This window comes from Haliotis rufescens, unplaced genomic scaffold, assembly GCF_023055435.1.
Source record: "Haliotis rufescens isolate VD_foot unplaced genomic scaffold, xgHalRufe1.0.p SCAF_2, whole genome shotgun sequence".
Taxonomy (NCBI): Eukaryota; Metazoa; Mollusca; class Gastropoda; order Lepetellida; family Haliotidae; genus Haliotis; species Haliotis rufescens.
In genome coordinates, this window is record NW_025963890.1 from 67,157,684 (window position 1) to 67,173,360 (window position 15,677).

General features: G+C 38.6%; 1 protein-coding gene across 2 annotated transcripts in view; it reads left to right on the forward strand.

Moving 5' to 3' along the window:
* The first annotated feature begins 4,288 nt into the window (after positions 1–4,288).
* LOC124134587 (helicase with zinc finger domain 2-like) overlaps positions 4,289–15,677 on the forward strand; it is a 33,110-nt gene continuing 21,721 nt past the window's right edge. The window contains exons 1-4 of one of the 2 annotated variants that reach the window (XM_048400435.1): positions 4,289–4,395; positions 13,610–13,677; positions 14,743–14,961; positions 15,495–15,534. In XM_048400435.1, coding sequence (XP_048256392.1) covers positions 13,669–13,677; positions 14,743–14,961; positions 15,495–15,534 — 268 coding nt within the window. In that variant the 5' untranslated portion in view covers positions 4,289–4,395; positions 13,610–13,668. Of the gene's footprint in view, positions 4,396–11,147; positions 11,699–13,609; positions 13,678–14,742; positions 14,962–15,494; positions 15,535–15,677 lie in introns of those variants that run through there. The other variant, XM_048400434.1, reaches the window with a different exon arrangement.

Here is a 15,677-nt window from a genome sequence, read left to right on the forward strand (position 1 = left end):
CGGATAAAAACGATACCCGTTGGGGTCATATGCGGATAGAGATGCAAATATCAAAAGTTCAAGTAGGGACTACTTTCACTGTTTATAAACAAACATGGCGTCGCCCTCGTCATTCGGCGATCGAGTCAGAATTAACCATCGTGAATCTGTATAAACTACAGGGATAATTGCTACAATTACTAAAAAAACCCAGTCTTATACACTGAAAATCAGTGTCGAACTGCGACGTAACTAAGGCATTTTATAAATTTTGGCAACTTTGGAGGTATAAATTTCGAAACAATTTTGCGAGGGCACTAGTCCTAGCCAAGCGGGATCAGTAGCCATATCTGTGCTTGTAGACCTCGGCGGTTTGAAACCTTTTCCACAAATAAAAATAGTTGGATTTAGGCGAAATATGTATGAATTGTTACCTTTCCTTTCCAGGAAAACTCGCAATGTTTAGGTCATGTTTGTGAGAGAGGTTAAGCGATTTTCAAGCACAGAATTATAAAATGACATTATATGATAAAGAGGTTATCACGCTTGTGTGTTTGGGGATGGTAAATATCCTGTATTAGGAATAAACACTATGTATTTAGCTCGCCAAGGCTCGCTAAATACAATGTTTATTCCTAATGCAGGATATTTACCGCCCCCAAACACACAAGCGTGATAACCTCTATTTATTTGTTCGTCGAAATCGCCGCCTTTGTAAAAACACAAACACGTGCCTTTGAAGAAATAGGATACCCATTAAGTATAATGACAAAATGTGACATCGACTCACACAACGCCACCTAATCATAAGGATATCAACATTAGGCAGCAATAAATGTGATCACCACTGAGGAATTTTCAGATGTTTTTATCTGAAATGACAATAGGACTTCCTTTGAACTCTCTACTTTTGTCATTTCTCATTTAAATGCATAAAATATCAAATATATATGATATTTAAACTTAGGTTTTTGGTTAATATAGTAGGAGTTCCTTCTTAAGGAGTAGCTGTAATGGGTTTGCCCTTCTTTTTATTTCCCAGGGTGTTTTAGCAAGGTAGGAAATGCATCAGCTTTGAATACTTCAACAGGTTCCTGTGACTGCAGGGGAACGAACAGACAGTCTAAAGCCCCCATTACACAGGGCTGCGAGCTTTGTGCCACCATCGAGCGATCAAAAACTGTCCAGGACGCTCAATGGTCGCCTAAACCCAGAAAATCATGTTTCTATGTAACTGCTCCAGCAGTTGTTCAGCAGTAACTGCTCGAGTTGTTCAGCGTCTGCAACCACAATGAAACACTGCAGGAACACGCCCTATATTCACGGGCAGGCTGAGGGGACAGTACAGGTAGCTCAAGAGGTAGGAGGTTGAAAAGAGGCAGAAGCATTGCCATGGTGTCTCAAGTGTTGCCGTGGTCGCCGAATGGAGTCACGGCGGTCGCCATACTCATCGTTCAAAGCACGCTGTTGGTCGCCCAAAGAAGGCACAAGGGAGGCAGAAGCATCGCCCAGATTTACAGGACAATATTTCAGCAGAACGCATCTATTACCTGACGACCATTGGGCGACCACTGTGCCTTCATTCTGCAACAACGGCAATGTTTGTGCCTCCCTTCTGCCTAATTTTAACCACCTTTGAGCAACCAACCTCCTCGGCGATCTTTGTGCGACTGTTTTGAACATGTTAAAAACTTCAGGGCGACCATGGCGTCCATGGCGATGTCTGAACCTCCTGTGTACCACACTGGAACGACCTAGGCAACCATTCTGCCTCCTTTGAGTCTCCAACGACGACCTGGCAAAATCTATGGTCGCACACGGGAGGCACAAAGGTCGCCATTCTGTGTAAAGGCCCCTTAAGGAACGCGTCGTTCGTTTGTTGTGGCCTTAGATAGATCTGTTTGTAACAGTCTTTAAATAAACACTCAGCATTCGTGAACTTTACCCCTACTTGCGTAACTGATCACGTGTTAATATGTTTCCCACTGACGTAAGCGACGGAGACATCGGCCGCCCACACAATCCGGCCATTTCACACAGGCATGATGTTTGAGTGACAGAGTGACGTCAACTATACATAGCAGTTACGAAGTCTGCACCATACTATTTGATGAAGATAAGAATCCTGCATATTATTGCGACAGTTTGATAAGTAGGTTTCAAATATATACACCTTGAAAAACGTTAAGCACCACTCTTTTAGTTCCATATTTCCCGAACTTCATTGTATCTACATTTCTTGACTTTGACCTCACTTTTGTTGATGTTTAAGATACCACAGAATACTTGGTGACAATATGTATAAGAACGCCGTACTATCCCCATGTCATTGCAAAGACTCGCTCAGATGACACCCGTGAAGATCCGGCGTAGAAAAGGTCTTCAGCAACCCATTCTTGAAAAGGCGTCTGTGCTTGTCGTAAGAGGCGACTAACGGGATCGGGTGGTCAGGCTCGCTGACTTGGTTGATCCATGTCATCGATCCCAATTGCGTGGATCGATGCTCATAATATATTAATCACTGGATTGTCTGGTCCAGACTCGATTATTTATAGACCACCGTCATATAGCTGGAATATTGCTGAGTGTGGCGTTAAACAACAAACAAACCAAAAAACAAAGCATTCAAATTGCGTTTTCAGCTCCCTGGGAAGTATATAGTCTTATCTCATGGGAGTATGTCCACATGCATCACAGCATCATCGTGTGTGTCCACAGATGTGTGTATATTCATTGTTGGTGAGTGTGGCGTAAAACAACAAACCAACCGTATCATATTATATGATGCGGAAAAGTAGAGGGCGAGGTAGAATAAGAAAATAATATTAATTATTGATTTATAGGGCGCAACGTATTCAGATGTCCTTGAAGAAGATGTCCACAAAAGAGGAATAGATAGAAAATAAGCTATTTCTGTTTCTTTATTTCAATATGTGCATGTCACTTTGTAACCAGCAACATATGTATTTCGCAACAAAATATATACAGGGTACGATTTTTTAAACTGTCATTTCACATGGCAATATATAGTTTATTGTGTCCCGGTGTATAGCCGAATTAATGACATAATAGTCAACAACAAAGTTTCACTCATGTTAAGTATTGACAGTTTTAGGTTGTTATCGTATTTTCCTGGGGCCAAAGATATTTGCCAAGTATAATTGTGGGGTTGTGTTGGATACCATTGAGATATACAAATACAAGATGACACGACACATCGTGTATATTGCCCTGTAAACTAATTTCCGTATAAATTGTTGATATTCTATTATCTTAAACACGCTCAGTGTAACCTGTAAATCTGGACCCTGTTATTCCGGAAACCCAGCATTCCGTACATTTACTGTTAGGTACGTCTACACTTATAAGGAAATGACTCCGTACCAGGACACGTTAATCCGTACACTTGTTAATACGTTTACACTGGAAACGGTGCTGTCCGGATTAACAGGGGTCAACTGTAGTATAAATGATCAGAAGCCGCGTATACATTACTTGACTTGCCTTTGCATGTTTGTGTTAGGTGTCACCGGTGAGGCAGGGTATGCCCACATTTTCGCAAACACCTGGTATAATCACTATTATATAGTGATTCGAAGACATATGTAATGAAAGGGTCGGAATCGTACAATGGACCCTGACTTTGCGTTTTTATCGCTTTTCTTTGTTCCAACCACAAATTGCAGTCAGGTCTATATTTATATAGTTCGCTGACATAATTTCCGAGAAACGTGTCAATATTCCGAAAGTGAATCCTTCACAGTACCACGAAACAGCTCATTAGAAGCGTCATAGAAGCAGTACTGATACTGTAGTTATTACAGAAACGACCATATTGATTATTTGATATAACACTCCGAATTAGGCTACACATACCATACTGTAACACAATAGTCGACTGTCCGAACCCGCATGACATAAAACCACGTCAATATATATATATTTCATTTCTTCAGGTGTATAAGTACTAAATATATTGTATATATTTTCTTGTCAGTTGTCAGCTATCTACATAATATATATGTTATTCCCAGTTCAATTCATCCTTTATGTTGGACGAAGTTATGTAGATAAACCAAACTTCGTTGTAAGTCTGAAGCCTGGCAACTAGACATTTGTCCCCAGGGTATCAACTTCCACGGACTTAACAGTGCCGGCTGTATTGTGTGTTTACAAGGCAGCTATTTATTAGAAGATACACGGTATTGTAGTCACCATGCTTGTTTCTGTGCACAACATAACACGAAACTAAAAATAAACACAACTCAGGTTAACCGCCAAGAAGATTCTACTCAAATCAACGAGTTAGTTTTGTGGATATATATACACCTTATTAAAGAGAATGCTAAATATTCTTCGTGCCGTGTACACTTCAGTCATATACAGAAAGTCCGTGCCGTGGTGTTGTAAAAGAAGGTATGTACAGACTGTCTGCACTGTCCAACTCCTCATCAGGCTAGCGAGCGTGCGTTTTGTGATGTTATTCGGAGATCAGTTGCACGGGGAGATAAAGTATGATTATTATGCTGCGTTTTTACTTCAATATATCCCGACTGGGAAGTAAAATTACATGCCATGAAAGTATAAAAAGGCTGGTTTCTAGTTTAATCTAACTCGACAAGCCTTAAATAACCATGAAGGTTGGTTTTTTCTATTACACATTATACAAATCACGGGCTATGAATCATGGTTGAATACCTTTGTGTTAGGCGTGGCGAAGCTTAGTTGAACCTTACACACACCTGGCCTTACTTACTTAGTTTGAGTTTTAACCAGGCCATTTATTGATGTGGTCGAAAGGGTATGTCCGAAAGGGGAGGCAACCTGGAGGGGCTTTGTGGTCGCTTAATCAATTTTGGCGGAAATTTTGAATTTTGAAATTATCTGTGCTGATAAGTAGGGGGAACCTAAGGAGTTTGTGAGGTTGTGTGTTTTTATAGATTTTTGATTTATGTTTTATTGGTAGCTTGTCTGTTATGGTTTTGGGGTTGTTGTTTTTGTTGTTCTTTTTTTTAAAATACGGTCGAGTTGGCCAGTTTTGGTGAGATGCCTCACGCTTTATAAGTTTGTAAGTTTTTTAAGGGGTTTAGTGTTGCTAGTGCCATTTGGTTGTTGTAGTTTAGTGTGGACTTTAGTGTTGTTCTATGTTGTTGGTAATGTGTGCAATGTAGTATTACGTGTTCTGGAGTTTCTATTTGGTTGCAATATATGCATTTAATAGTTTGATGATTTATATTTTGATGTAGGTGTGATTTTTTTTTAGTGTGGCCTGTTTGTAATTAGGTTATTGCCCTGTCGATTTTCTTTGGTTTCATGATGGATTTTTATTTTTTTAGTGGCTTTTGTAGCAGGTGTTTTAGTTTGCAGTTTGATAAGTATTACTAAGGATAAATGGGAGGACGTGCGGACATGGGGTTGTGTGATTAGGTGTGCTTGTATTGAGATATTTTTTATTGATTTTTAAAAACATTTTTAGTGTTTCCTTTTAATTTTAAAGACGCTACAGCCTCGAGCTCGTATGCATATTGGCCGGACATTGTACATACCCACTCGAAATATCTAGTAAAAAGTAAATCACAAATCTTCTCCTTCCTTTTTTCTTCTCCTCCTCTCCTCCTTCTCTTTATCCTTCTCCTTTTTCTTCCCCCTTCTCTCATCCTTCCCTCCTTCTTTTTTTCTTCTTCTCCTTCTTCGGCCTGCTTCCATTTGTTCAAAACACCACTCACAGCGGTACACGGACCACCTACGCCATATCTGCAGAGGCAATATAGCTAAAACATCACATCATAGAAAATACAAGAAATACATTTACTGACATTTCCCACGTCATCTGGTTCTCGTAGATGAAAGGGGTGTCAATGTGGATAGCGTTGGATGGGGGTAGTTTTTGGGTGGATGGATGGGTGTGCCTGTGTATGTGTGAAGTGTACACGAATCTTCTTTTTTCTTTCTTTCTTTTCAATGCTCAATGCTTTTATGTAAAGGTTCTAAATATAAAGTGTCTTTTAGGCCCTGTGAGGTCCGGAGGGTGTAACTTTGCTTGATATTTAAATATATACACTACTACTACTACTACTACTACTACTACTACTACTACTACTACTACTACTACCATTATTATTTTTGACAAGATCTATGAGAAATTGTGAAGATAAGACATATAAGCAAGAAGTAGGCATCTCCGTGGGCTCCAATTGCTCTCCCCTTCTTGCCGATCTGTTTCTCTCTGCATATGAATTGGAATTACTGCTCGGATAGGCAAAACCAATACAAGGGAATTTGGCTGAGAAGTGTAGCTTAAACATCTGCTATATTTGTTGATCTGATAATGTCAATGATGATCAAATAGCCATTCCCTTCCACTGATTTACCCAGCTGAACTATAAATATTTTACTTGTACCGTATGTCCCCATGTTTTCCCAGGTGAACGATTGACTTGCCCTTGCATGTCTTTATGACGGGTGATGCTTATGATACAGTCGGAACCATACAGTCAACAGTTTCAGTGGTGATTTCTTATGAAAATTATTTTGTCGCCGTTATTCATACATGTATATACAAATCATTTGCTGCATCGTATGATAATTAGGTTTGACATTCATGTATTTCTTTAAATAACATAAATGCCAATTTACAAAATTACCACTTTCAAATATATTATGAAACTCATCACCAGCGAACATATTCTGCTAGTCCTAAGTTTTATTAGATGAATAAAACCCTCAGAAGACAAATTCTGTCCTAGAACCAGTTATGTATAAACTGATCCTCATACACGTTTCAACAGCGGAGAGGGGCCAGTGACCTCATGAACACACACAATTGAAAAACAAACAAATTAGTAGTTAGTTCAAACATTAAAAAGAAACTAAAACAGCTTCGGTATAAACGTGATATCTCCCCCTAACATAATTATCAACATGGCCCGTCAAAGTCAAGCAAACAGCACTAATCTTGTCATCTCTCGTGTAGGACATTTTGTGACACTATCAGCCTAACCCATTATCAGAGTCGGATTCGGTGTATTCTCAAAAACAACCACCATCGGTGCTACATGAGCATAAACTATATACAACAAATGTTACATTTGGGATTACACTTTCTTAGTACAGATTCTCGTACTTTTTTTGGGTTGAGTCCCGTCCGGGATTCGAACCCACACTTCCAGAGTGAGGCACCTAATCGCCAGCACACGAAGTCAGCGATCTAACCCACTCAGCCCACTGAGGCAGTGTGGGTTCGAATCCCGGACGGGACTCAACTAAAAAAGGAAAGATTGTTGTTCCGAATTCTGGTTCGCCCCGATTATGTTTCTGAGTTTGTAAGTACCATACCATCTTCCCGAGACAAGGGAGTTAGCTGAATATTTCCACTGGACTGTTACAGTCAGTTAACTCCCTTGCCTCAGGAAGATGGCACCATACCCGTGCTCGTGGGTTTCACCAAAATGGTAAACGTCTGAGACCTGAATCACTCCAGGCTTTCCTTCTGCGTCAAGCTGGCACGCGGTAATATAACTGGAATACAGTTCAAAAGGCGCTAAACCAAACGCACTCTTACCTGTCGACATTGACTGTTGGTCATGTCGTCAACCACTGGTTTGTCCGTCCTATAGTGGATAATGTACGTGATATTGATGATTGAAATGTAAAACAACATTCACTCTAATATCCGAGCAGCAACAATTTACATGTGGATAGCTAGACAATTGAAATTGTGAAAGTAAACTACGTTTATAACGAACACGCTTATAACGAACTGACCGATATAACGAACTTTTTTATTAGTCCCGGTCATTTGTTGTATAAATGCTGTATATATGCTTATAACGAACTACGGTTATAACAAACTAAATTTAGTTGTCCATTTGAGTTCGTTACTGTAATTGTATCGAGTGTTTTAACGACAGTTATCCCTATTTGGAACACGACAAAAGCAAATATATCAAAGTGTGTTGTCAAAGCAGCTATGAATACTTAAACAGGTTCCTGAAACCGCAGTGGCACTAACAGACCAGTCTAACAAACGCGTCATTCGTTTGTTGTGGCCTTACATAGATCTGTAATGGTCTATAAATAGCACGTAACATCCGTGCATCGTGAACTTTAACCCTACTGGTGTAAGTGATCATACGTAAATATAGTCAGACAATGCACAGACGGACTGTTTCACCGTGATCTCAGCAATCAGATATTGGCCATCCTCAATAGCCTTCCTTCCTTCCTGTCACCGTTACGAATAAATTAGTTTGAAAATTAAAATCATCCATCGTAATATGACAATCTATCTTTTCTTAAAGTCTATTGCTTGCTTGGGGTACATTAACAGAAGCAGTGGTAACAGTTAGACTCACATTTAGTCTATGAAATGTTATATTACACAAAATCACCTTCTCGACTCTAAATTTAAAAATAATAAATTTTCCCTATGCTGATTTCATATGTGGAATAGAGCTAGCTAGAGCCGGCTAGACTTGCTTTTGTATATGTGTCTTAATTGGGGTTTTTTCATAAAATAAATATATTCCACAGTCATGGGGCAGGATTCGCGTACTTTGTGAGACACTGTGAGACACTGAGCAATTAAACACATCAACTGCCGGACAAAAAACTGCAAAGTTAAGGTCCGAGACGCAACAATAATACCCATTTCAAATAAACTGAGGAACTAAGGAAACTATGTCTCTCGGGTGATTTTTTATGAGTGATGTTCAATTGAAAATATCTTAAGTTAGCGATATTATATTCTAAAAGGAACTGCACTGGCGCTTATATAGTCAGCACTCAAAGAATACTTCTAAATGGTTTTGATTTTAAACATTTAAAAATTAAAAACAAAAATTCGCTTAATACACAACTGCTTATGGGTTTCTAAGACATCTTATCTTATCAATTTGGTTTTTCGGTAAACATCAACATTTCAAACTTGGTAAATTCATTTCTTATCCCAGTCTACATTGAACCTTTTTATTTTTTCACAAAATTATACCAAACGACGGATTATCTTTTTTTCAAACTGTTGCAATTACATAAACAACAAACTATACTTTAAACAAACTTTAAACGGTATTCTTTCTTTTGACTCTTACTTTACATCACCATCGATTAACCTTTTCTTGTTTGTGTCATTTTAGTCACCATCACACATGGGTGTGTACTTTCTTTTGCCCGACAGTATACATGTAGTAAACTACATTTGGTTATTTCAAATCCACAAGTCTTCTCACAGAAACGCTGGCGTGGTAGCCTCGTGGTTATTGCATCCGCGCGCCATGAAGACCCGATATATTCTATTCCGTAATGGGTAAAATGTGTGGAGCCAATTTTCGTGTCCCCCCAGGGATATTGCTAAAATCTTAAACCAATTTCCCTCACTAACCCAGGAGGTTTGCGAATGTATATACAATATTTCATCGTGATAATAATGTCTTTCTAACAACCGCTTTTTAGTCCACTAAAAGGAAGGACAAAGGAAGAATTTTAGCATTATTATTGCATATTCCTCAATATTTATGATTAGGTTGGGTGAACAATGCCAATTATGTTTAATGATACACCTATTAAACTTAATTTAGGCTAAATAGAATGTCGCCATGTTCATATATTTATCATTCTGGGGTTTATTCTACGTGGCTTAAGACATCTGTGTTTAATTGTATAGAAAATGGACCGAATAAGCCTTTTTTACCTTGCGTACCTATATTTCTTTTCTTTTTAATCTTTGCATATCTTTTACTACAGTGAATAATTTATTTCACAAAAGCAAATTAGAAGTAATCTGAAACAGGTTTTATGCAGGATTAGTTTAAAATGTCTGCCTATTGGTTTAACAGTCATCAAGAAAGGTATCTGGAGCCCTGGATGAAACGGTATTTCAGTAGATCTGTGTTACTGCAGTTCCCTGTGTATTTTCAGTGTGTTGATATGTGTGTCCCCCCCCCCCCCCCCCCCCCCCCCCCATCTAAATGCCAACTTGCTTTTTTTAAAGATACAAATGTACATGTACTAATGTCTATAAAGAAGACGTGTAAATTAGCGAGCATTTACAACTGAGGTTAAGTGTTATGGTGTTATCAAAAAGTGTTAAAAATAACACTAAATCATTAATCGATCTAAAAATTATTATGTCGATAATGAGAGATTGTCATTATATAGCTCAGATTCAGAGTCACACGTGCTCTTTAATATTGACTGAATTAGACTTGTTTTTACTATACTTTACCTTTTCTATATAGGACTCACTTACAGATACCATTAAATATATTTAAAATTTTGAATTCTAAAATAATTTTGCTATATCAATATATATATTATGTTGCAATGGTTTAACCATTTTAATATTCGAACCACGGACCTTCTGATTCGAGGTCGGACGCCTTGTCCACATGGCCTGCTATGTAGCAGGGCGTGGAGTCATCCCACAGATGACATCCTTACCGTGTCAGCTTGCTGATGGGGTTAATCTCTTTGGTCAAGTGGACAAAGCATCCGACCTCGGATCAGAAGGTCCGTGGTTCCCATCACAGGACTCGGATATTTTATGGCCGCGACAATTACATGTCAATAATTCGAAATTTGATATCAGTCAATGAAAGACTCATATAATAAATCACAGCTTACATAGTAATTCAGCCTTTAATCTATCTCTGCTATTTCAAGGAAGATCTGCGCATTGGCAGTGTATTAAAAAATCTTTTCACTCACTGTGCAGCCAACCTACTAGTACATGTAGATCTACATAAAGTGCGACGTTAAACAACAAACAAACAAAACATAGATCTACATCATCTGTCATGTGCATTCCACTGTAGCTTGACGGAAACTGACGGGAATACCCGAGTATTAATAGTGTTGATATATTTCTCATGAATAAACAACGCTTTCTAAGAAGTCGTTTTTAGACGCACACATTACGCAATCAAAATATTTACCTTTTTGATGTGCTACTTGTCTACAACTAATCTCTAACATACTATATATACGCTGTTATCGTCTGATTAAAGGTAAAAACATATAAGTACATACTTCTACAAATTATAAAAAGAGAACTAGGAAAATTAGTTAAATTATCAAGTAACAATATGCACGTTGACTAAGATATTACTAGAAGCGGATTCAGAAAATATATAAAATACGCAGCGAAGCAAATAGCAGCAGCAGATGCCTTTCTTACGCGATACCAGGAAGTGCATTCAGCTTGAAATATTCTGTTATGGATATCATGCAAAATGGCAGTTCAAAATTAGGCTCGATCAAAGTAAGGTAGTATAAGCCACGTATATTCCCTCCGCATGTGTTGACATGGCGAAAATTTGTACATTCCTGTCGATACTGTCAGCAATCGATGAGGAGTGGCCCCTACTTTCGCTTTCATTCAAATGACGGAGAACACAATTCCAGCAAGCTGATAGCCTTGCATTGTGTGTCCATCGAATATATGGGTTTCCTGGTATTTCCCGTGTTTCCGTATTTCTATTTTTGCCTCTGGTTCAACTAGACATTGATTTGTTGATGAAGCAAAATAACGTTATATGTATGTGGTGCGTGAGATAATTATAGCGACGATGTCATTTGCATTGTATATATAAGCTAAGTCGTCTGAACTGCGGCCACTTAAACAGTTTGAATGAGAGAGTTCGGTTATTCGTTGGATACCTATGTGTTGTAAGCATCAACTACTAGCTGCATGAAAAGCCTAGATTAACCCACCACGCAATGGGTAAGTAAGACAGGAACGATGTATGTGTGTTAATTCCCTGAACCTGATTGCATTCAGATATAATAGCAAGTGTTGTGTATAATAATATTATTTATCACGATCATACTTGTTTCCGGCTGTAGTTTGTCTATTGTTTCGGTTCTAATTGTCGTCTAACTGGGAGAACTGTGGTCCATTCCTTTCATGAACAAGATGTCTATGTCATGGCTGTTACAGTCAATGTGTCAAGTCTTTGAAAGGCATTTAGAAGTGATACACATAAGGAAGAGAATTTATGGACGTCAACTTCTTTATTATGAGGAACACCATAATAAAGAAGATGACATCCATAAATTCTCTTCCTAATGTATAAAGTGTGATTCACTTTGTCAATTTACAAAATACCTAAATATTTCTCTCATTTTATAAATCGACAGAGAAAACTGTCCATTTATTTGACAGTTTGACAGGACAGTATTGAGAAGGCCAAACAGGCTATAAATCATAACTATAGACTTATAATGCTAAGATTAGAAAGCCAAAAAATGAAGAAAAATATACATTGACTTTCGTTTTCTTTAAATCCTATCATTTTCAGTCACTGTGTGCTCAAATTAATCGTCAAAATACAATTATTTGGAATACAATAAATGGCCATTTTTCATTCAAATTTGTAAAATGACTGAAATATTTAGGCATTTTGTAAACTGCCTAAGTGAAAACTGTAAGAATATATACATGATGTAATTAAGGCTGGAAAGCGCTGGTATGACTTCTTTTGTGGTTTATGTGTGTTTGGGATAGCAATTACGCATACTTCAGTATATTCTATCAGCCAGACTGACATGCACAGTGCAACTCTGTCATGGCCTGGACCTGTTCTTGTGTTAATTACACAAACAATAATTAGCTGTGATAAGCCTAATAAACAAATCAAGATACTATTTTCTTGCTCTTTATATTAACCTGATATTACCCTCACAAGGAATATTATTTCACCAAATAGTGAAGTTAGTGAAACACCAGAAGTTAGATGCCTGCAGTGAGTTTGGGTAATCAAGGCCCAACCCTCTCTGGAACTGGTGCCTCACTAGACATTCTCCTACACCAGGTTAATTGCTACCCTCTCCCATATTCCTTTAAGCACAAAGGAGGTCCACTAGAGGTTCTCCTTTTTGATAATCAAGGTATTTAAGGCACTTTTGGCTATAAAACATTATCCAGCATATACATCATGTGGATAGAGTGTGTCTAATTGACTTCCCACATTTTTGAGAACACCTGGCATCAGATAGTGATTTATAGACACATACTTATGATATTGTCCCCTTCATGTAACAGTATAATGGACTCTGCTGTAAGCATGTTAAGTAGAAATTTCTTGTGATTTTGGAAATGTTTTTTCCCTTTATGTGTACATGTTAATTGGTAAATGAACATTATATGTACATTCTAATTTAATGTTTCCCTTAATTACTTTGTATTTTTCTGCAGTTTAGTTATTTAATAGACTATCTCTGTGGTCTACTGAATAGAGTGTCTACTCAAAGAGCAGGAGGCCGTGGTTAGATCCCTGGCTGCATTATCCCAAATGACATTAAACGATGGTATTTGTTGTTACCCTGCCTGCTGTTCAGCATTAAGGGTATAAAACAAGGACTGGTCGGCTCGGAGTCCTATAATGAGTGTCTGAGTGGGGTATCCATGTTAAACTGCGGCATGGTATCTTAGTGGGCTAGCCCTATTAATAAATACAGTATAAAATCTGCATTATTCCAAGCTTAACAGCATCCACACACGCGTCACTATGTAAGTGCAGTAATCTTGAACACAATGTTAAACCCCATTTTAACTCATCAGACCATGCTTTCCTAGTTATTTGCTGTCAATATTTGCTTAGTTCTAATTGTTTTATTTAATTTGTTTTTTTAGATCCTCTACTTTTACTTGAGCAGCTGCACTCCTTTTTTGCCACACCAGAAGGGAGCATCATGGGGCAGGTAGGTCCTTCTCTTGTCCTTCAAAAATACATCAATAAAAAAAGGGGTTGTTGACGGTTTATGGCGTTATGCCACTGGCAGTTATATTGCAGTTATACGATCCCCAGCTATAGTATAACCAAGTTGGTATACTTGTCATAAGGTGAGACTGAATGTGGATTGGTTGGTCATAGTGATAGTAACAGTCTGTAGACCATCTTCTTCTGGACATGATGGCATCGTGAAGTGCTCAGTGGTGTCAGGTGCCACCTATTTCTGTGAAGTGTTTCATCCCCTTAGCCATGCTAGTGTTTGCTAGTCATTGGTTCAAATCTCAAATCTGACGCCGTTTTGATCTATCGGTATCGACAACTATACCTGTGGTGCTGGTGAACATCACTTTGGGCTTTCCTCCCACATTAAACTGCCATCAAATACTATATAAGTGAAATACTGTTTGAAGCAGCGTTAATCACGACACACTCACTCACTTCTGGATGACTTAGTGTGTCGGGGGTAGTTGGGGTAGCCTAGTGGTTAAAGCGTTCGCTTGTCACACCGAAGACCCGGGTTTGATTCCCAATATGGGTACTATGTGTGGAGCCAATTTCTGGTGTTCCCGGCCATGATATTGCTGGAATATTGCTAAAAGTGGTGTAAAACCATACTCTCTGACAAGACACAAGCTCTTGCTTTCAACCACAAGATTGTCAGCTAAGGGTTCACTTACATTTTGCAAGGATTGTGCTTTGCTGCTGTTGACATGGTAAAGATCAAAACACATCTGTCATATATAGAACATACTAAGTGGAACTCTATCACTGTGACACAGCTGAGTTACAATGATCCTCCCTGTCATTTGTCTGGGGATAGGGTAGCCTGGTGGTACAAGTGTCTGCTCATCCAGCTAAAGACCCAGGTTTGATTCTCCACATGTGAACCATTTGTGAATCCAACTGTTGTGACCCCTGCCCAATATTACTGAAATATTGTTAACAGTTGTCATTCACACACTTGTTATTCTCGGCTATGATGCTGCTGCTATAGTGTTAAGGCATCTACTAACTGGACTCCTCTATTGGCCAGGCTATCCAGCACATGATGTCGGAGACCAAGGACATGAACGCCCTCCTGCAGGAGGGGATAGAGAAGGTCATAAACTCAGAGTTCACCCCGGGAGAATGCAATACACTGGTGACCTCCATGAGACTCTGTCTGAGTCCAACAGGAACTCCACCATCCCCGGAACTCCAGACTCAGGCCATCATACTCACCTGCAACTTCACCGACTTTGCCTTGACACAGGTATGTTACCGTGGTCACAGACTTGAAAACATGACATGCCTTTTGTTATGAGTAAAAACTAAAGTTTTTGTTAATGGGTGGGAAACAATCTCAGAGTTGTTAGTATTATATTTTCAAAATAAGTGACTATATACTTCTCAGCTTTGATTAGGATACTTATGTACTGACCCATGAAGTTCTGGGGTAGATGGATCTTCAGTAACCCATGCTTGCCATAAAAGGCGACTATGCTTGTTATTAGAGGCGACTAACAGGATCAGGTGGTCAGGCTCCCTGACTTGGTTGAAGCATGTCATCGATCCCAATTGCGTGGATCGATGCTCATGATATTAATCACTGGATTGTCTGGTCCGGCTCAATTATTTACAGACCGCCGTCATATAGCTGGAATATTGCTGAGTGCGGCGTTAAACAACAATCCAAACCAAAACTTATGAAATATTCATATGTACATAACTTTGTGGCAAGTGTTGAGTGGTTTGTTTATCATATTTATGGTATTAGTGATAACTAATGTATTTGTGTTTTTTCAGGGGTGTGACATGTTTCAAGCCTTCCAATATTTCTATAGAAGTAAGTAACATTGTATAATACTGTAGCCACAGATTTCTAAATCTTGCTTTATGTATTAGTTGTCAAATTAACCTTGCTATAACTTTAATTATAAAACTATAAAAGTAAATGGTTCCTTTCACCTTTTAGCCCATGGGCTTAAA